At 48.4% G+C, this 21,203-nt stretch overlaps 1 protein-coding gene across 1 annotated transcript in view; it reads right to left on the bottom strand.

The window, feature by feature from the left end:
- The window catches only part of LOC144505256 (shootin-1-like), a 91,165-nt gene that overhangs the window by 56,415 nt on the left and 13,547 nt on the right, over positions 1-21,203 (bottom strand). The window contains exons 3-6 of the mRNA XM_078231340.1: positions 13,357-13,423; positions 9,305-9,399; positions 6,378-6,534; positions 838-935 (exon numbers count right to left, since the gene is read on the bottom strand). Coding sequence (XP_078087466.1) covers positions 838-935; positions 6,378-6,534; positions 9,305-9,399; positions 13,357-13,423 — 417 coding nt within the window. The remainder of the gene's footprint in view (positions 1-837; positions 936-6,377; positions 6,535-9,304; positions 9,400-13,356; positions 13,424-21,203) is intronic.

The raw sequence follows: 21,203 nt of genomic DNA, 5'->3' as shown, positions 1-21,203 counted from the left end.
CAGGGGGCACAGGTACAAGGTGAGAGGGGGAAAGTTTAAGGGAGATGTGCGGGGGAGGTTTTTCACGCAGAGAGTGGTGGGGGCCTGGAACGCGCTGCCAGAGGAGGTGGTGGAAGCAGACACATTAGCAACACTTAAGAGGCATCTGCATCGGTACATGACTGGGGAAGGAATAGAGGGATATGGACCGAGTAAGGGCAGAAGGTTTTTTTTTGTTTAGTTAGGGCACCATGATAGGCATGGGCTTGGAGAGCCAAACGGCCTGTTCCTGTGCTGCACTGTTCTTTCTTTGTTTTGTTTGTATCTGGCACCATTGGGATTCTGTAAGATTGGAGTGAATAGGAAAGGGTTTGGATTCATTTGGATTTGATGCAATGAGAGTGAATGGGAAAGGGATTGGATTTGATACAATAGGAGGGAATGGGAAAGGGTTTGCAGTTGATACATTGGGAGTGAATGGGAAAGGGATTGGATTTGATACAATGGGAGGGAATGGGAAAGGGATTGAATTTGATGCAATGGGAGGGAATGGGAAAGGGTTTGGATTTGATACAATGGGAGTGAATGGGGAAAGGGTTGGAGTTGATACAATGGGAGTGAATGGGAAAGGGATTGGATTTGATACAATGGGTGTGAATGGGAAAGGGTTTGGAGTTGATACAATAGGAGGGAATGGGAAAGAGTTAATGTGATGGGTGTGAATTTAGGAATGAGAAGGGATTAATGTAATCCAAATTGCTCCCAGTGTGAGCTCAGCAATGCTGGCTCTGACCAGTGACATCCTGCCTTAGTCACATGTGACTGCTTCAAAAATGGTTCTGTAATGGAAACACTTACTTGTTTGATCAATTCCACCAATCGGCTGTCCATCTCCTGCACCTTGTTGGCCAGTTGTCTCTTCTCCTCCAGCAGATCAGAGATTCTTCCCTGAAGTTCTGATGTTAAAGCAACAGGTTCATCAGTGAGGGTATTAGGCAGTGCTGATATTATACCTTCAGAACCAAACAGGTCATTCTAGAACTAGAGGGGGGATAATGCAGACATTAAACGGGATTTTCTGGCCCTTCCCACTGGAGGGATCTTCCAGTCCCCTTGAATGTGACCTCCCCAATTCATGCCTCATACCATCATAGTTACCTTTATTGAGATTCAGGGTCCTGGTCTCAGAATCAACTACATCACGATCCACCTTGACAAAGAATTCTACCATATTATGGCCACTCATCCCTAGGGTTCTCTCACAATTAGATTACCAAAAAGGGAGGTAGAGGGAAAACAGGGAACTACAGACCAGTGAGCCGAACGTTTCATAACTCAGCATTTGGAAGGCAGTGGTATAATCAGACAAAGTCAGCATGGATTTACAAAAGGGAAATCATGCTTGACGAATCTATTGGAATTGTTTGAGGATGTAACTAGTAGAGTTGACCGAGGAGAACCAGTGGATGTGGTTTATTTAGAGTTTCAGAAAGATTTCAACAAGGTCTCACATAACAGACTGCTATTGCAGGTAATGTTTTGAGATGGATAGAAAGCTGGTTAGCACACAGGAAACAAAGAGTTGGCATAAATGGGTCTTTTCCTGATAGGCAGTCAGTGACTAATGGGGTTCCACAGGGATCTGTGCTAGGACCCCAACTGCTCACATTATATATTAATGATTTGGAAGAGGGCACTGAATGTATTATCTCCAAATTTGCAAATGATACAAAGTTGAGTGGGAGGGTGAGCTGTGAGGAGGATGCAGAGATGCTTCAGTGCGATTTGGACAGGCTGAGTGTGTGGGCAAATTCATGGCAGTTGTAGTATAATGTAGATAAATGTGAGGTTATCCACTTTGGTAGCAATAATAGGAAGACAGATTATTATTTGAATGGGTGTAAATTGAGAGAGGTGGATACTCAATGAGACCTTGGTGTCCTCATGCATCAGTCGCTGAAAGTAAGCGCGCAGGTACAGCAGGCAGTAAAGAAGGCAAATGGTATGTTGGCCTCCATAGCGAGAGGAATAGAATATAGGGATAGGGATGTTTTATTGTAATTGTATGGGATGTTGGTGAGGCCACACCTGGAGTATTGTGTACAGTTTTGGTGTCCTTATCTGAGGAAGGATGTCCTTGCTATAGAGGGAGCACAGCGAAGGTTTACCAGGTTGATTCCTGGGATGGCAGGTCTGTCACATGAGGAGAGACGAAGTCAGTTAGGATTATATTCACTGGAGTTTAGAAGAGTGAGAGGGGATCTCATAGAAACTTATAAAATTCTAACAGGGTTAGACAGAGTAGATTCAGAAAGAATGTTCCCAATGGTGGAGGAGTCCAGAACTAGGGGTCATAGTTTGAGGATAAGGGGTAAACCTTTTAGAACTGAGGTGAGGAGAAATTTCTTCACTCTGTCCATAACCCTCATAATCTTATACACATCATCATGTCCCCCCTTCACCTTCTTTATTCCAAAGAAAAAAATCCAAGCCTATCCAATCTCTACTTATAGGGGGGAATTTTACCATTTTGAGTCTAAGTGCTGGATCTGGGCGTCAAATAGATCCGCGCCTGGAATCCTCTTTCCAGCGCGCCCATACGTGTTTTTCCGGCTCCGGCCTGATCCGCGCAGTGGGCGGGGCTTAGCGCTGGCGGACCGATTGGAGCTCTGAACTGCGCATGCGCAGTTCGAAAAAAATCTGACAGCGCGCCCGGGCGCGAAAAAAAAAGCAGAAAGCGGAGAGAACGGCTCTCTGACGTTCATCCTCTGGTCGGGGGGGCGGGTGTGACCGATCATCCCCTGGGGGATGGGAGGGGAGGGGGTGTGACCGATCATCCCCTGGGGGGGGATGGGAGGGGAGGGGGTGTGACCGATCATCCCCTGGGGGATGGGAGGGGAGGAGGTGTGACCGATCATCCCCTGGGGGGGGATGGGAGGGGAGGGGGTGTGACCGATCATCCCCTGGAGGGGGGGGGGTGGGAGGGGAGGGGGTGTGACCGATCATCCCCTGGGGGGGGGGGTGGGAGGGGAGGGGGTGTGACCGATCATCCCCTGGGGGATGGGAGGGGAGGGGGTGTGACCGATCATCCCCTGGAGGGGGGGGGGTGGGAGGGGAGGGGGTGTGACCGATCATCCCCTGGGGGGGGGGGGGTGGGAGGGGAGGGGGTGTGACCGATCATCCCCTGGAGGGGGGGGGGTGGGAGGGGAGGGGGTGTGACCGATCATCCCCTGGGGGGGGGGGGGTGGGAGGGGAGGGGGTGTGACCGATCATCCCCTGGGGGATGGGAGGGGAGGGGGTGTGACCGATCATCCCCTGGGGGGGGGTGGGAGGGGAGGGGGTGTGACCGATCATCCCCTGGGGGATGGGAGGGGAGGGGGTGTGACCGATCATCCCCTGGAGGGGGGTGGGAGGGGAGGGGGGTGTGACCGATCATCCCCTGGGGGGGGGATGGGAGGGGAGGGGGTGTGACCGATCATCCCCTGGGGGGGGGATGGGAGGGGAGGGGGTGTGACCGATCATCCCCTGGGGGGGGGATGGGAGGGGAGGGGGTGTGACCGATCATCCCCTGGGGCGGGGGGGGGGGGGGGGGGGGGGTGGGAGGGGAGGGGGTGTGACCGATCATCCCCTGGAGGGGGGTGGGAGGGGAGGGGGTGTGACCGATCATCCCCTGGGGGATGGGAGGGGAGGGGGTGTGACCGATCATCCCCTGGAGGGGGGAGGAGAGGGGATGTGAGGTCTCATCCTCTGGTCGGTGGCTTTTGCTACCAAATAAACCCGTTGGACTTTAACCTGGTGTTGTTAGACTTCTTACTGTGTTTACCCCAGTCCAACACTGGCATCTCCACATCATGTCCACTGGGTTCCACAGGGCTCAGTACTGGGTCGCCTGCTTATTCTGGTATATCTTAATCATTTGGAGGTAAACGACACGAGGAATGATGAAGGACATTTTGTTTCAGTCAGACATGTGGTTGGTAGTGAGGGCTACTGCTGTAGACCGCAGGACAATATCAATGGACTGGGCAGGGGGGCAGGAAACTGGCAAATAGAATTCAATACAGAGAAGTGTGAGGTGATGCATTTGGGGAGGTCAAACAGGGTCATGGATGACACAGTAAATGGGAGGATACTGAGAGGTGTAGAGGAAGTGAGAGATCTCAGAGTGAATGTCCACAGATAGTTGGAGGTAGGAGGACAGGTCAGTAAGGTGGTTCGGAAGGCAAGTGGGATCCTTTCATTTATTAGTTGAGGAATAGAATTGAAGAGCAGGGAAGTTATGCTGGAATTGTATAAAACACTAGTTAGGCCGCAACTTGAGTCCTGTGTTCAGATCACCTCATTACAGAAAGGATGTAAGGATGCACTAGTGAGGGTACAGGGGAGATTGATGAGGGTGTTGCCAGGACTGGAAAATTACAGCAATAGGAAAGATTGGAAAGACTGGATCTCAACCCGTGACTTTGAAGGAATGGCTGGAAAATGGAATTAGGCTGGATGGTGTGTTTTCCAGCTGGCAGAGACATGATGGGCAGAGTGGCCTCCTGCTGTGCCATATTTTGACATATCTAAAAAGGAAGAATGTGCAGGGATGGGGGAGAGACGGTGGGGGAGAGGCAGCAGGTGAATTGCTCCTTAGGGGAGCTAACACTGACACAATGGGCCGAATGGCCTTCTCTTATCAAGTCTATGGTTTTACGATTCTTTGAAATACGCATGGCCTGCCTCCTACTCAGTTGCCTCTTGGGAATAAGAAATAGGAGCAGGCGTGGGCCATTCAGCCCTTCGAGCCTGCTCCACCATTGGAAGACTATAACCAGCGGAGGCCAGTAAGCCTTTGAGTCCTCTGCAGGAGGTCTTTATAATGAACACACAGGAGCACCAATGGCCTGACCTGTATTAATCATCATTCTCTAATTGCTCAGTAGTTGCTGTTGGTGGTGATCATTAACCCACAGCAGTCTCTGTCATGTTTAAGGCAGATGGTTTAATGCACTCAGATTGCTAGACCAGGTTTAATTAACTGAATTTAAATTCTCCTAATTGCCGTGGTGAGGTTAGAATCCATGTCACCAGAACAGTATGCCAGGCCTCTGGATTACTAACCCAGTGACATAACCATACTGCGAACATCATCCGACTGAGAATGAAGCATAGAATCATAGAATCCCTACACGGTAGAAGGAGGCCATTCAGCCCATCGAGTCTGCACCCCAGGCCCTATTCCCCACATATTTACCTTGCTAGTCCCCCTGACACTAGGGGCAATTTATCATGGCCAATCAACCTAACCCGCACATCTCTGACATGAGGGAGGAAACCGGAGCACCCGGAGGAAACCCACGCAGACACGGGGAGAATGTACAAACTCCACGCAGGCAGTGACCCGAGGCCGGAATTGAACCCGGGTCCCTGACACTGTGAGGCAGCGGTGCTAACCACTGTGCCACCCTAACATTACAATCGAATAGACAGGTAGAAGCAGGCTGGTTCCACTGGTTAAGGGGTTAAAAACGAAAGGGACACAGACACAGTGGGCGGCACGGTAGTGCAGTGGTTAGCACTGCTGCTTCACAGCTCCAGGGTCCCGGGTTCGATTCCCGGCTCGGGTTGCTGTCTGTGTGGAGTTTGCACATTCTCCTCGTGTCTGCGTGGGTTTCCTCCGGGTGCTCTGGTTTCCTCCCACAGTCCAAAGATGTGCGGGTTAGGTTGATTGGCCCGGTTAAAAATTGCCCCTTAGAATTTTAAAATACAGGGATTAGCGGGTAAATATGTGGGGGTAGGGTGGGATTGTGGTCGGTGCAGACTCGATGGGCCGAATGGCCTCCTTCTGCACTGTAGGGTTTCTATGATTTCTATGATTTCTATGACAAAGGGAGGCAGTTTACGACTTCGCCGGGGTGAGATCGTAAAATCCTGCCTGAGGCCAATGCAGATTTCCGTTCTGCGAGCTTTGCCTGCCCCGGAGTCGGGGCGGACAAGATGGTAAAATCTCATAGGGAGAGTTGTGAGCCTGTGGGGATCACTGCCAGGGTAAGTGTTTGAGGTAGATTAACAATTCAAGATTAGTCTGGGGAGAGGTCGATGTAGAGAAAGGGATTGAATGAGGCAGTAAATGGAATTTGAATTGGTGTCGAGGGAATTGTCTGGATGGGCCGAATGGCCTGATTTCACATGCTAACTTTGACACATTTTTATATCTCCAGTACTTGATTGAAAAACATTGGATGCAACATCTTGAACATGCTCCTGATTCGGGATCTTAGGTGATCTGCTGGATGTCAGGTGATCTGCTGGATCTCCCTACGGTGTAAGTGGAATTGGTGGAGCAGGTTGGAAAGACCGAAGGGCCTATTCTTGCTCCTATTTCCGATCTTTCTGTTGAATTGCTGCATTACCTTTGACCTGGAGTTGGTAACGGAAGCCGGGGTTGTTGGTGGGATCAGTGGTCTCCTCATCCTCCAGGGCCAGGTGTGTCATGTCGCTGGGGAGTGTGTCCCAGACAGGCTGTAAGGCTAGGCTCAAACGCTGGAGCTTCTGGTTCTCTTTGGTTAGCTGTGGAAGGAGCAGAAAGAAACTGAATTCCCCCGCCGTCTCTCTGTCACACGGAAAAGTCACTGCACTTACCAAAACCCCATCCCATGGTGTCCGGGAGTGAGGGGCAATCACCCCACCTGCTTAGAGAGTAGTGATGGGCAACCTCGGCTAGTGAGTGGGCTGCATGAGTGGCCCTCCTTCACCTCAGTGGGCCGCAAGGCTGATATTGTCCCTCAGTGTCAGGGGGATTGGCAGGGTAAATATGTGGGGTTATGGGGATAGGGCCTGGGTGGGATTGTTGTCAGTGCAGACTCGATGGGCCAAATGGTCTTCTGCACTGTAGGGATTCTATGATTCTATGACTCTATAAATCAGGCTTGTTCACTAACCATCACCCCTTGAATAAGATTAAATATACATTTAACACAGGTCGAATATTTTGTAACGAGTTATAGAATCATAGAGTCCCTACAGTACAGAAGGAGGCCATTCGGCCCATCGAGTCTGCACTGACAACAGTCCCACCCAGGCCCTATCTCCGCAACCCCATGTATTTACCCTACTAAGGGCCAATTTAGTATGGCCAATCAACTTAACCTGCACATCTTTGGAGTGTGGGAGGAAATTGGAGCACCCGGAGGAAACCCACGCAGACACGGGGAGAACGTGCAGACTCCACACAGACAGTGACCCAAGGCTGGGAGTCAAAGCCGGGTCCCTGGCGCTGTGAGGCAGCAGTGCTAACCACTGTGCCACCGGGCTGCTCCACCGTGCCGTCCCGTTATAGAAAGCATTTAATAATTCGCAGGCACCCCCTTCACTTGCTTTACCTGAGTTTCACTTCAGTCAAACCGCTTGGAAAAACCCTACGCGGATGGAAATCAGCAGAATGTGGCAACCCTGCGGGTGGACACCAGTCAACAAAATGTCTCCTGGACCACATTCAGAACCCAGATGGACCCCGGGGCACAGGCTGCCCACCGCGGTTACAGAGTATTACAGCTGTGGGGGTGGAGGGGGCGCTGCCAGGAAGACCATTCATCCCATCGTGCCTGTGCCAGGTCTTTTGAAGAGCTGTCGTAACACCTCTCCCCCCCTTCCCACCCCCTGATCTTTCCCCTTAGCCCTGCAAATATTTTCCCTTTGAGATTTTATCCAGTTCCCTATTGGACCTTGCTATTGAATCTGCTTCCACACTGCCTACTCAGGCTGTGCTTCCCAAACCAGAACAACTCTCACTCCACCAGGATCATTCTGCTCATCTCACCCCTCTGACTCTTTCACCAATTGTAAATCTCACTCCTCTGGTTACCAGCCACTCCCTTTGCCAGAGCAAATCGCTTCTCTGGATAAAATCCCTCACCGGTTTGAACACTGCCATCAACTCTCCTCTGAACCTTCTCAGCTCCACGAGAGCAGTCCCAGTCTCTCCAGATAACTGAGGAATCGCAGAGTAATGAACCCTGTGAAGTCCCTCATTTCTCTAGTAAATCTCTTCTGCACCCTGCCTTGGCATCCTCAATTGTGATGCCCAGCATTAAGTATAATACTCAAACTGAGTCCTAACCTGTAAAAATTCAGCCTAACTTCTTTCTGATCCCACATCACAATCAATCGAGCTGAGAATCTGAGCGATCCTGTGTATGCTTAGCTCTGTTTGCTTCAGTCTACGCATTTTAAGATATTTCTGCCTATGCAATTAAGTATAGAGTCATAGAATCCCTACAGTGCTGAAGGAGGCCATTCGGCCCATCGAGTCTGCGCTGACCACAATCCCACCCAGGCCCTATCCCCATAACCCCATGCATTTACCCGAGCTAGTCCCCCTGACGCTAAGGGTCAATTTAGCATGGCCAATCCACCTAACCCACACATCTTTGGACTGTGAGAGGAAACCGGAGCAACCGGAAGAAACCCATGCAGACACGGGGAGAACGTGCAGACTCCACACAGTCAGTGACCCAAGCCTGGGAATCGAAGCCGGGTCCCTGGCGCTGTGAGGTAGCAGTGCTAACAACCGTGCCACCGTGCCGTAAATGTTAATTTAATTTTCTTCAAGTTCTTTTCAATAAAAGAAATACATTTTAAAACCCCGTGCCAGTGCTATCCCCTCGTCCGTTCAAAGGAATGAATGGACCTACATGGGCCTTTATTTGAGGAAAGATGTAGTGACATTGGAGGCAGTTCAGAGGAGGTTCACTAGATTGATTCCAGAGATGAGAGGTTTGTCGTATGAAGAGAGATTGAACAGTTTAGGCCGATACTCTCTGGAATTTAGAAGAACGAGGGGAGGTCAAATTGAGGTATACAAGATGATAAAAGGTATGGATAAAGTAGACGTGGAGCGGATGCTTCCTCTTGTGGGGCATTCGAGGACGAGAGGCCATAGTCTTAGGATAAGGGGCAGCAAATTTAAAACAGAGTTGAGGAGAAACTACTTCTCCCAAAGGGTTGTGAATCTGTGGAATTCGCTCCCCAAAGTGCGGTGGATGCTGGGACAGTGAGTAAATTTAAGGAGGAGTTAGACAGAATTTTAATTGGTAATGGGTTGAAGGGTTATGGGGAGAAGGCAGGATAATGGGGATGAGGAGAATATCAGCCGTGATCGAATGGGGAAGCGGACTCGATGGGCTCCTATATCTTATGAACTTATGAGAATCCCACTTGTTTTTTTCTAAGTCTTCTCAATGTCTGGTGTCACCCTCAAAGGTTTGTGTACGTACATCCTCGCTGTACCTGCGCTCCTTTTAAAATTGCATTGTTTAATTCACACTGTGTTAAAATGCACCTTAACGGCGAAGACTTCTGCATTCTGCCGGCAAGCTTTTTCAATCTCCAGCTGCGTCTCCAGCTCTTCCAGCTCTGCAATAATCTGCAGGGAGGCTGAAAGATAAGCAGATGGATGTTAGGACGTCAGGAAGGTCACTCTTGGCAAGGGGGCAGTGCTAGAATTATGCAAACTTCACGGGTTAAACTGTAAGCATTTCCCAGATATCAGAAGGTCAAGAAATGAGTGAGGTGTTTGGAATTTGCTTCCATGAAATCATAGAATAGAATCACAGAATCCCTACAGTGCAGAAGGAGGCTATTTATCAATTTACCTGGCCTTTATCAATTGAGGGATTGAGTTTAGGAGTCCGGGGGTAATGATGCAGCTATATAAGACCCTCGTCAGACCCCACTTGGAGTACTGTGCTCAGTTCTGGTCGCCTCACTATAGGAAGGATGTGGAAAAGATTGAAAGGGTGCAGAGGAGATTTACAAGGATGTTGCCTGGATTGAGTGGCATGCCTTATGAGGATAGGCTGAGGGAGCTCGGTCTTTTCTCCTTGGAGAGACGTAGGATGAGAGGAGACCTAATAGAGGTATATAAGATGTTGAGAGGCATAGATCGGGTGGACTCTCAGAGGCTTTTTCCCAGGGTGGAAATGTCTGCTACGAGAGGACACAGGTTTAAGGTGCTGGGGGGTAGGTACAGGGGAAATGTTAGGGGTACATTTTTCACACAGAGGGTGGTGGGCGAGTGGAATCGGCTGCCGTCAGTGGTGGTGGAGGCAAACTCAATAGGGTCTTTTAAGAGACTCCTGGATGAGTACATGGAGCTTAATAGGATGGAGAGTTATAGGTAGGTTTGGAAGGTAGGGATGTGTTCGGCGCAACTTGTGGGCCAAAGGGCCTGTTTGTGCTGTAGTTTTTCTATGTTTCTATGTTTCTATTTAGCCCATCGAGTCTGCACCGAGCACAGTCCCACCCAGGCCCTATTCCCATAACCCTTCATATTTACTCGAATAGTCTCCCTGACAATAATGGGCAACTTATCATGGCCAGTCAACCTAACCCACACATCTTTGGACTGTGGGAGGAAACCGGAGCACCCGGAGGAAACCCACGCAGACACATAAGAACATAAGAACATAAGAAATAGGAGCAGGAGTAGGCCATCTAGCCCCTCGAGCCTGCCCCGCCATTCAATAAGATCATGGCTGATCTGACGTGGATCAGTACCACTTACCCGCCTGATCCCCATAACCCTTAATTCCCTTACCGATCAGGAATCCATCCATCCGCGCTTTAAACATATTCAGCGAGGTAGCCTCCACCACCTCAGTGGGCAGAGAATTCCAGAGATTCACCACCCTCTGGGAGAAGAAGTTCCTCCTCAACTCTGTCTTAAACCGACCCCCCTTTATTTTGAGGCTGTGTCCTCTAGTTTTAACTTCCTTACTAAGTGGAAAGAATCTCTCCGCCTCCACCCTATCCAGCCCCCGCATTATCTTATAAGTCTCCATAAGATCCCCCCTCATCCTTCTAAACTCCAACGAGTACAAACCCAATCTCCTCAGCCTCTCCTCATAATCCAAACCCCTCATCTCCGGTATCAACCTGGTGAACCTTCTCTGCACTCCCTCCAATGCCAATATATCCTTCCTCATATAAGGGGACCAATACTGCACACAGTATTCCAGCTGCGGCCTCACCAATGCCCTGTACAGGTGCATCAAGACATCCCTGCTTTTATATTCTATCCCCTTCGCAATATAGGCCAACATCCCATTTGCCTTCTTGATCACCTGTTGTACCTGCAGACTGGGCTTTTGCGTCTCATGCACAAGGACCCCCAGGTCCCTTTGCACGGTAGCATGTTTTAATTTGTTTCCATTGAGATAGTAATCCCATTTGTTATTATTTCCTCCAAAGTGTATAACCTCGCATTTATCAACGTTATACTCCATTTGCCATATCCTCGCCCACTCACTCAGCCTGTCCAAATCTCTCTGCAGATCTTCTCCGTCCTCCACACGATTCACTTTTCCACTTATCTTTGTGTCGTCTGCAAACTTCGTTACCCTACACTCCGTCCCCTCCTCCAGATCATCTATATAAATGGTAAACAGTTGCGGCCCGAGTACCGATCCCTGCGGCACGCCACTAGTTACCTTCCTCCAACCGGAAAAACACCCATTTATTCCGACTCTTTGCTTCCTGTCGGATAGCCAGTCCCCAATCCACTTTAACACACTACCCCCAACTCCGTGTGCCCTAATCTTCTTCAGCAGCCTTTTATGGGGCACCTTATCAAACGCCTTTTGGAAATCCAAAAACACCGCATCCACCGGTTCTCCTCCATCAACCGCCCTAGTCACATCTTCATAAAAATCCAACATGTTCGTCAAGCACGACTTTCCCCTCATGAATCCATGCTGCGTCTGATTGATCGAACCATTTCTATCCAGATGCCCTGCTATTTCCTCTTTAATAATGGATTCCAGCATTTTCCCTACTACAGACGTTAAGCTGACACGGGGAGAATGTGCAAACTCCACACAAACAGTGACCCAAGCTGGGAATTTAACCCGGACTCCTGGCGCTGTGAGGCAGCAGTGCTAACCACTGTGCCACCTGCCACCCATTCTGTCCATCTCAGCTTGTGTGAGTGTGCCACTGGCAAAGACTGGCATTTATTGCCCATTCCTGGTTACTCTTGAGTCTTCTTCTCTGAGGAAGTCAATAACTCAGGGGTCCTGGGGTGTGTTAAGCTTACACTCATTGCTAAGCCAGCAATGTCTGTGCTGTTTACCAGAGGGATGACAGCCATAAACACAATGACTTACTGTACGGTGAGCCGGTCACTGGGTTGTGACCTCCTGGCGTCCCTACCTCCTACTACTAGGACACCTGCAAGTGAGATATGAAAATGGCGGACATTGACACTGTCAACTGGGAGACAGTCACTGATGGCCACCTCAAGGAGAGGTGGTGATATTGTCACTCAGCTAGTAATCCAGAGACCCAAGAGGACCCAGGTTCGAATCCCGCCATGGCAGATGGTGGAATTTTAATTCAATAAAAAAATATCTGGAATTAAGAATCTACTGGTGACCATGAAACCATTGTCGATTGTCAGAAAAACCCATCTGGTTCACTAATGTGCTTTAGGGAAAGAAATCTGCCGTCCTTACCCGGTCTGGCCTACATGTCACTCCAGATCCACAGCAATGTGGTTGACTCTCAACTGCCCTCTGAAATGGCCTAGCAAGCCACTCAGTTCAATAAATGCGGGTCCAGCCAGTGATGCCCACGTCCCAGGAAGGAATACATTTTTAAAAAGTGGTCATGACCTTTGGAGGCTGACACTTTTTAAATTCATTTCAAGCATGTGGGTGTCACTGGCTAAGCCAGCATTTATTTCCCATTGCTAGTTGACCTTGAGAATCCCTACAGTGCAGAAGGAGGCCATTCGACCCAGCGAGTCTGCACCGACAACAATCCCACCCAGGCCCTATCCCTGCAACCCCACCTATTTACCCCCTGACACTAAGGGGCAAATTAGCAAGGCCAATCAACCTGCCCCACACATCTTTGGACTGTGGGTGGAAACCGGAGCATCCGGAGGAAACCCACGCAGACACGGAGAGAACGTGCAGACTCCACACAGACAGTGACCCAAGCCGGGAATCGAACCCGAGTCCCTGGCGCTGTGAGGCAGCAGTGCTAACCACTGTGCCATCGTGCCACCCTAGTTTCTCTGATCAATCTTATTCATCTCTTTGTCCATCTTGTGTGTTTCGGTCTCTGTCTGTCTCTCCCCTTCTTTCTCTCTAATTTGGTGCCTCACAGTCCCTCCATCTTTCTCTTTCACGCTGTCATTTGCACAATGACTCCTATATCTCTCATTCTCTCATTCTCCAACTATCTCAATATACATCCGTGTCTTACCTTCTGTGGAAACAGTTTTGTTGAAGCAGAAATTCTGAGTGTGAAATGTAAATAACGATATCAACACTGAAACCTCAGTCACAGAACTACCGACTATCCTGTTCCCAAATCACAGTGACTCACCCAGTTCCATCTCCCTTCTCATCATCTCAGGATCTTCCAAATCCACAACAAGGGATAAACTCCCGGCCTAAAAATGGAAAAAACAAAATCAGTTGTTCCACAGCCGACCAAAACCAATCTCTCTAATACCCCCATAACCCCATCTCTCTAATACCCCCATAATCCCATTAAAACCCATCTCTCGAATACCCCCATAACCCCATCAAAACCCATCTCTCTAATACCCCCATAACCCCATCAAAACCCATCTCTCGAATACCCCCATAACCCCATCAAAACCCATCTCTCTAATACCCCCATAACCCCATCAAAACCCATCTCTCGAATACCCCCATAACCCCATCAAAACCCATCTCTCTAATACCCCCATAACCCCATCAAAACCCATCTCTCTATTACCCCCATAACCCCATCAAAACCCATCTCGATAATACCCAATAACCCCATCTCTCTAATACCCCCATAACCCCGTCTAAAGCCATCTCACTAATAACCCCTCCCCCATCAAAACCCACCTCTCTAATACCCCCATAACCCCAACAAAACCCAGCTTTCTAAAACCCCCATAACCCCATCAAAACCCATCTCGATAATACCCAATAGCCCCATCTCTCTAATACCCCCATAACCCCATCTAAAGCCATCTCACTAATAACCCCTCCCCCATCAAAACCCATCTCGATAATACCCCCCATAACCCCATCAAAACCCACCTCTCTAATACCCCCATAACCCCAACAAACCCCTTCTCTCTAATACCCCCATAACCCAACAAAACCCATCTCTCTAAGACCCCCATAACCTCATCAAAACCCATTTCTCTAATACCCCATAACCCCATCAAAACCCATCTCTCTAATACCCCATAACCCCATCAGAACCCATCTCTCTAAATCCCCAACCCCCTCATCAAAACCCATCTCTCTAATACCCCCATAACCCCAACAAAACCCATCTCTCTAATACCCCCCACCCCCCCATCGAAACCCATCTCTGTAATACCCCCATAACCCCATCAAAACCCATCTCTCGAATACCCCCGTTACCCCATCTCTCTAATACCCCCATAACCCCATCAAAACCCATCTCTCGAATACCCCCGTTACCCCATCAAAGCCCATCTCTCTAATACCTCCATAACCCCATCAAAACCCATCTTCTAGACCCTCCTAAGTGTTATGCAGATACCAGAGTATGTCTCCAGTCTGTCCAAGAACCACTTCTCAGGCCTGGAACCCAGGACAGAGAGTCCAAAGTCCTATCACAAATCCTGGTGGGAAGCATCGAGCCATCCATGAAAAATCACACCCTGGTGTTATGGGAGGAATCGCAGAGTGATGAACCCTGTGAAAGCAGCTTGAGAATTCCATTAGCAAGAGGCGAGAGTTTGCAGTGAGCTGCCCCTGTCTTTGCCCCACCTTGAGCTCCCGCTGATGGCACGGTGGCACAATGGTTAGCACTACTGCCTCAGCGCCAGAGACCCGGGTTCAATCCCCAGCTTGGGTCACTGTCTGTGCAGAGTCTGCACGTTCTCCTCGTGTCTGCTTGGGTTTCCTCCGGGTGCTCCGGTTTCCTCCCACAGTCCGAGGGACGTACTGGTTAGGTGCATTGGCCAGGCTAAATTCTCCCTCAGTATACCCGAACAGGCGCCGGAGTGTGGCGACTAGAAGATTTTCACAGAAACTTCATTGCAATGTTAATGTAAGCCTATTTGTGATGCGAATAAATAAACTTAATCTGTAGAGGTCAGTTAAAGGATTTATGGACGTGCCATTTTCTCCAGTATCGAGCAGCGTCAGGTCTTTGCCAGTCAGAGCCAAAGTTTCAAGTCTGTTCTGTTCTTTATGCAGTAGGTGTTTCAGTGTTGAGAAAAGCATGGATGTTAGGGAACTTGGGGAAATAAATAGTGATATCTTGAGGAGTGTACATATTACAGAGAAGGAGATGCTGGAAGTCTTAAAGCGCATCAAGGTAGGTATATCTCCGGGACATTGTGGGAGCCTAGGGAGGAAATTGCGGATCCCCCTAGCCGAGATATTTGAATCATCGATAGTCACAGGTGAGGTGACTGAAGATTGGAGAGTGGCAAATGTTGTGCCTTTGTTTAAAAAGGGCTGCAGGGAAAAGCTTGGGAACTCCAGGCCAGTGAGTCTCACATCTGTGGTGGGTAAATTGTTGGAAGGTATTTTGAGAGACAGGATCTACAGGCATTTAGAGACGCAAGGACTGATTAGGGACAGTCAGCATGGCTTTGTGAGTGGAAAATCATGTCTCACAAATTTGATTGAGTTTTTTGAAGGGATAGCCAAGAAGGTAGATGAGGGCAGTGCAGTTGATGTTGTCTACATGGACTTTAGCAAGGCCTTTGACAAGGTACCGCATGTTAGGTTGTTGCATAAGGTTAAATCTCACGGGATCCAGGGTGAGGTATCTAAATGGATACAGAATTGGCTTCTTGACAGAAGCCAGAGGGTGGTTGTAGAGGGTTGTTTTTCAAATTGGAGGCCTGTAACCAGCGGTGTGCCTCAGGGATCAGTGCTGGGTCCACTGTTATTTGTCATTTATATTAATGATTTGGATGAGGATATAGGGGGCATGGTTAGTAAGTTTGCAGATGACACTAAGATTGGTAGCATAGTGGACAGTAAAGAAAGTTATCTCCAATTGCAATGGGATCTTGATCAATTGGGCCAGTGGGCTGACGAATGGCAGATGGAGTTTAATTTAGACAAATGTGAGGTGATGCATTTTGGTAGATTGAACCAGGGCAGGACTTACTCAGTTAACGGTTGGCCTTTGGGGAGAGTTACAGAACAAAGAGATCGAGGGGTACATGTTCATAGCTCCTTGAAAGTGGAGTCACAGGTGGACAGAGTGGTGAAGAAGGCATTCAGAATGCTTGGTTTCATCGGGCAGAACATTGAATACAGGAGTTGGAATGTCTTGTTGAAGTTGTACAAGACATTGGTAAGGCCACACTTGGAATACTGTGTGCAGTTCTGGTCACTGTATTATAGAAAGGGTATTATTAAACTAGAAAGAGTGCAGAAAAGATTTACTCGGATGCTACCGGGACTTGATGGATTGAGTTATAAGGAGAGGCTGGATAGACTGGGACTTTTTTCTCTGGAGCGTAGGAGGCCGAGGGGTGATCTTATAGAGGTCTATAAAATAATGAGGGGCACAGATCAGCTAGATAGTCAATATCTTTTCCCAAAGGTAGGGGGGTCTAAAACTAGAGGGCACAGGTTTAAGGTGAGAGGGGAAAGATGCAAAAGTGTCCAGAGGGGCAATTTTTTCACACAGAAGGTGGTGAGTGTCTGGAACGAGCTGCCAGAGGTAGTAGTAGAGGCGGGTACAATTTTGTCTTTTAAAAAACATTTAGATAGTTACATGGGTAAGATGGGTATAGAGGGATATGGGCCAAATGCGGGCAATTGGGATTAGCTTAGAGGTTTAAAAAAAAAGGCGGCATGGACAAGTTGGGCTGAAGGGCCTGTTTCCATGCTGTAAACCTCTATGATTCTATGACTCTATAGCACATAATGTTCTCCTCAGGCAGGGAGTGGAGGAGTCCACCGCGGGCTTAGACTCCATTATTAAAACCCGTGATACCTATTTTAGCCTGAAGTAACATGCAATGATTGAACAAGCACATTTTAACCAGCACTCGCAAAGACAGGGGGACTGAATTATTCCTAACCGGCCCATATCACCTAGCTTGTTCTTGTGAATATGGGGCACTGAAGGATGAGATAATCTGTGATCATGTAGTCATGGGTACTCAAGAAAACTCTCTGACTTTCTGCAGACTAAAAGCGATTTTATATTTGATGAACTGGTTGGGTGTGTGAGGCAGGCCGAGTTTAGTGAACTGGGCTATAATTTGTGGTGACTCTGAAGCTTCACATAACTCCATGGATAGGATAGGCCCATAGGCAGTGGCCCCAACCCATACAAAGCCAACCAAACCGAGCAAAAGAGTGGGAAAGGCCACATTGGCAGCCATCTTGGATGCTGTGTGGGGACTCACCTGAAGAAGGGGCTTGGGGCTCCGAAAGCTTGTGTGGCTTTTGCTACCGAATAAACCTATTGGACTTTAACCTGGTGTTGTTAAACTTCTTACTGTGACACAAAAACCCAGCAGTGGTGCCAGGACTGTCCAGCAGGGGGCGTGGAATACTTCCATAGAATCATACAGTACAGAAAAGGCCCTTCAGCCCCTCGAGTCTGCACCAACAAATCTACACTAAACCTACACTAATCTCACTTTCCAGCACTTGGCCCACAGCCTTGAATGTTGCAACACTTCAAGTACTCATCTACATGCTTATTAAAGGTTGTAAGTATCCCACCTCTACTACCCTCCCAGGCTGTGCATTCCAGACTCCCACCACTCTCTGAGTGAAACAACGTTTCCTCAAATCCCCTCAATACTCCTGCACCTCAGGCTAAAATTGTGCCCCCTCATTATTGACCCCTCAACCAAGGGGAACAGCTGCTCACTACTCATCCTGTCCATACCCCTCAAAATCTTATACACCTCAACCATGTCCCCCTTGAACTTCCTCTACTCTAGAGAAAACAATCCAAGCCTATCCAGTCTCTCCTTATAGCTCAAATGCTCCGTCCCAGGCAACATCCTGGTGAATCTCCTCTGTACCCCACCCCCCAGTGCAATCACATCCTTCCTATAGTGAGGTGACCAGAACGGCTGCGGCCTAAGTTCTGTACAGCTCCAACATAACCTCTTTGCTGTTATAATCTATGCCACAACTGATAAAAGTCCCGTATGCCTTCTTAACGACCTTATTAACCTGTCCTGCCGTCTTCAGGTTCTGTGGAGAAACACCCTCAGATCCCTCTGTTCCTCTGAGCGTCAACACAGCTTCTTCCCTACTGCCATTAAACTTTTGAATGAACCTACCTCACATTAAGTTGACCTTTCTCTACACCCTAGCTATGACTGTAACACTACATTCTGCACTCTCTCCTTTCCTTCTCTATGAACGGTATGCTTTGTCTGTATAGCGCGCAAGAAACAATACTTTTCACTGTTTTTTCTTATTCATTCATGGGACATGGGCATCACTGGCTGGGCCAGCATTTATTGCCCATCCCTAGTTGCCCTTGGAGGGCAGTTGAGAGTCAACCACATTGCTGTGGCTGTGGAGTCACATGTAGGCCAGACCAGGTAAGGACGGCAGATTTCCTTCCCCAAAGGACATTAGTGAACCAGATGGGTTTTTACGACAATCGACAATGGTTTCATGGTCATCAGTAGATTCTTAATTCCAGATTTTTAAAAATTGAATTCAAATTCAACCATCTGCCGTGGCGGGATTCAAACCCGGGTCTCCAGAACATTAGCTGACTTTCTGGATTAATAGTCTAGCGATAATACCACTGGGCCATTGCCTTCACAGAACTATTCTTGTCACATGTACACTAATATATACTAATACATGTGACAATAATAAATCAAATCAAATTTCTAGTGTCCTGCCATTCATTAAGTTCTCCCTTGTCTTGTTACATCTTCTAAAGTGTATCACCTGCCCACCGGACCAACCCATTTATATCTTCCAGTAACCTTAGACCTTCTTCTTCACCATTAACCACCCAACTAATCTACTTGTCATCCGCAAACTTATCATTCCCCCCACATCCTCATTATATCTTTTATATGTATCATAAACAATAAGGGACTTAGCATGGATCTCTGTGGTACGCCACTGGATACCAGCCTCCAGTCACACAGCCTTCTAACACCACCCTCTGACCCCCACCACGAAGTCAGTTTTGAATCCAAATTGCCAAGTTACCCTACATCCCATGTGAATTTACATTCTTTATCATTCTCCCATACTTTGTTCTGATTTGATTTGATTTATTATTGTCACATGTATTAGTACACAGTTGAAAAGTATTGTTTCTTGCGCGCTATACAGACAAAGCATACCGTTCATAGAGAAGGAAAGGAGAGAGTGCAGAAGGTAGTGTTACAGTCATAGCTCGGGTGTAGAGAAAGATCAACTCAGTGTGAGGTAGGTCCATTCAAAAGTCTGACAGCAGCAGGGAAGAAGCTGTTCTTGAGTCGGTTGGTACGTGACCTCAGACTTTTGTATCTTATTCAAAGAACAAACAAAGAACAATACAGCACAGGAACAGACCCTTCGGCCCTCCAAGCCCATGCCGCTCCCTGGTCCAAACTAGACCATTCTTTTATATCCCTCCATTCCCACTCCGTTCATGTGGCGATCTAGATAAGTCTTAAATGTTCCCAGTGTGTCCGCCTCCACCACCTTGCCTGGCAGCGCATTCCAGGCTCCCACCACCCTCTGTGTAAAATACGTCCTTCTGATATCCGTGTTAAACCTTCCCCCCCTCACCTTGAACCTATGACCCCTCGTGAACGTCACCACCGACCTGGGAAAAAGCTTCCCATCGTTCACCCTATCTATGCCTTTCATAATTTGATACACCTCTATTAGGTCATCCCTCATCCTCCGTCTTTCCAGTGAGAATAACCCCAGTTTACCCAACCTCTCCTCATAACTAAGCCCTTCCATACCAGGCAACATCCTGGTAAACCTCCTCTGCACTCTCTCTAAAGCCTCCACGTCCTTCTGGTAGTGTGGCGACCAGAACTGGGCGCAGTATTCCAAATGCGGCCGAACCAACGTTCTATACAACTGCAACATCAGACCCCAACTTTTATACTCTACGCCCCGTCCTATAAAGGCAAGCATGCCATATGCCTTATTCACCACCTTCTCCACCTGTGACGTCACATTCAAGGATCTGTGGACTTGCACTCCCAGGTCCCTCTGCGTGTCTACACCCTTTATGGTTCTGCCATTTATCGTATAGCTCCTCCCTACATTAGTTCTACCAAAATGCATCACTTCGCATTTATCTGGATTGAACTCCATCTGCCATTTCTTTGCCCAAATTTCCAGCCTACCTATATCCTTCTGTAGCCTCTGACAATGTTCCTCACTATCTGCAAGTCCAGCCATTTCCGTGTCGTCCGCAAACTTACTGATCACCCCAGTTACACCTTCTTCCAGATCGTTTATATAAATCACAAACAGCAGAGGTCCCAATACAGAGCCCTGCGGGACACTACTAGTCACAGGCCTCCAGCCGGGAAAAGACCCTTCCACTACCACCCTCTGTCTTCTGTGACCAAGCCAGTTCTCCATCCATCTAGCCACCTCCCCGTTTATCCCATGAGATCCAGCCTTTTGCACCAACCTACCATGAGGGACTTTGTCAAACGCTTTACTAAAGTCCATATAGACGACGTCCACGGCCCTTCCCTCGTCAACCATTCTGGTCACTTCTTCAAAAAACTCCACCAGGTTAGTGAGGCATGACCTCCCTCTCACAAAACCATGCTGACTATTGTTAATGAGTTTATTCCTTTCTAAATGCGCATACATCCTATGTCTAAGAATCCTCTCCAACAACTTCCCTACTCCGGACGTCAAGCTCACCGGCCTGTAATTTCCCGGGTTATCCTTCCTACCCTTCTTAAATAACGGGACCACATTAGCTATCCTCCAATCCTCTGGGACCTCACCTGTGTCCAGTGACGAGACAAAGATTTGCGTCAGTGGCCCAGCGATTTCATCTCTCGTCTCCCTGAGCAGCCTTGGATAGATTCCATCAGGCCCTGGGGATTTGTCAGTCTTTATATTCCCTAAAAACCTAACACTTCCTCCCTTGTGATGGAGATTTTCTCTAACGGGTCAACACTCCCCTCCGAGACACTCCCAGTCAACACATCCCTCTCCTTTGTGAATACCGACGCAAAGTATTCATTTAAGATCTCCCTTACT

The sequence above is a fragment of the Mustelus asterias genome, chromosome 1 (assembly GCF_964213995.1).
Source record: "Mustelus asterias chromosome 1, sMusAst1.hap1.1, whole genome shotgun sequence".
NCBI lineage: Eukaryota > Metazoa > Chordata > Chondrichthyes > Carcharhiniformes > Triakidae > Mustelus > Mustelus asterias.
This window is presented reverse-complemented; position numbering and strand designations above follow the sequence as displayed.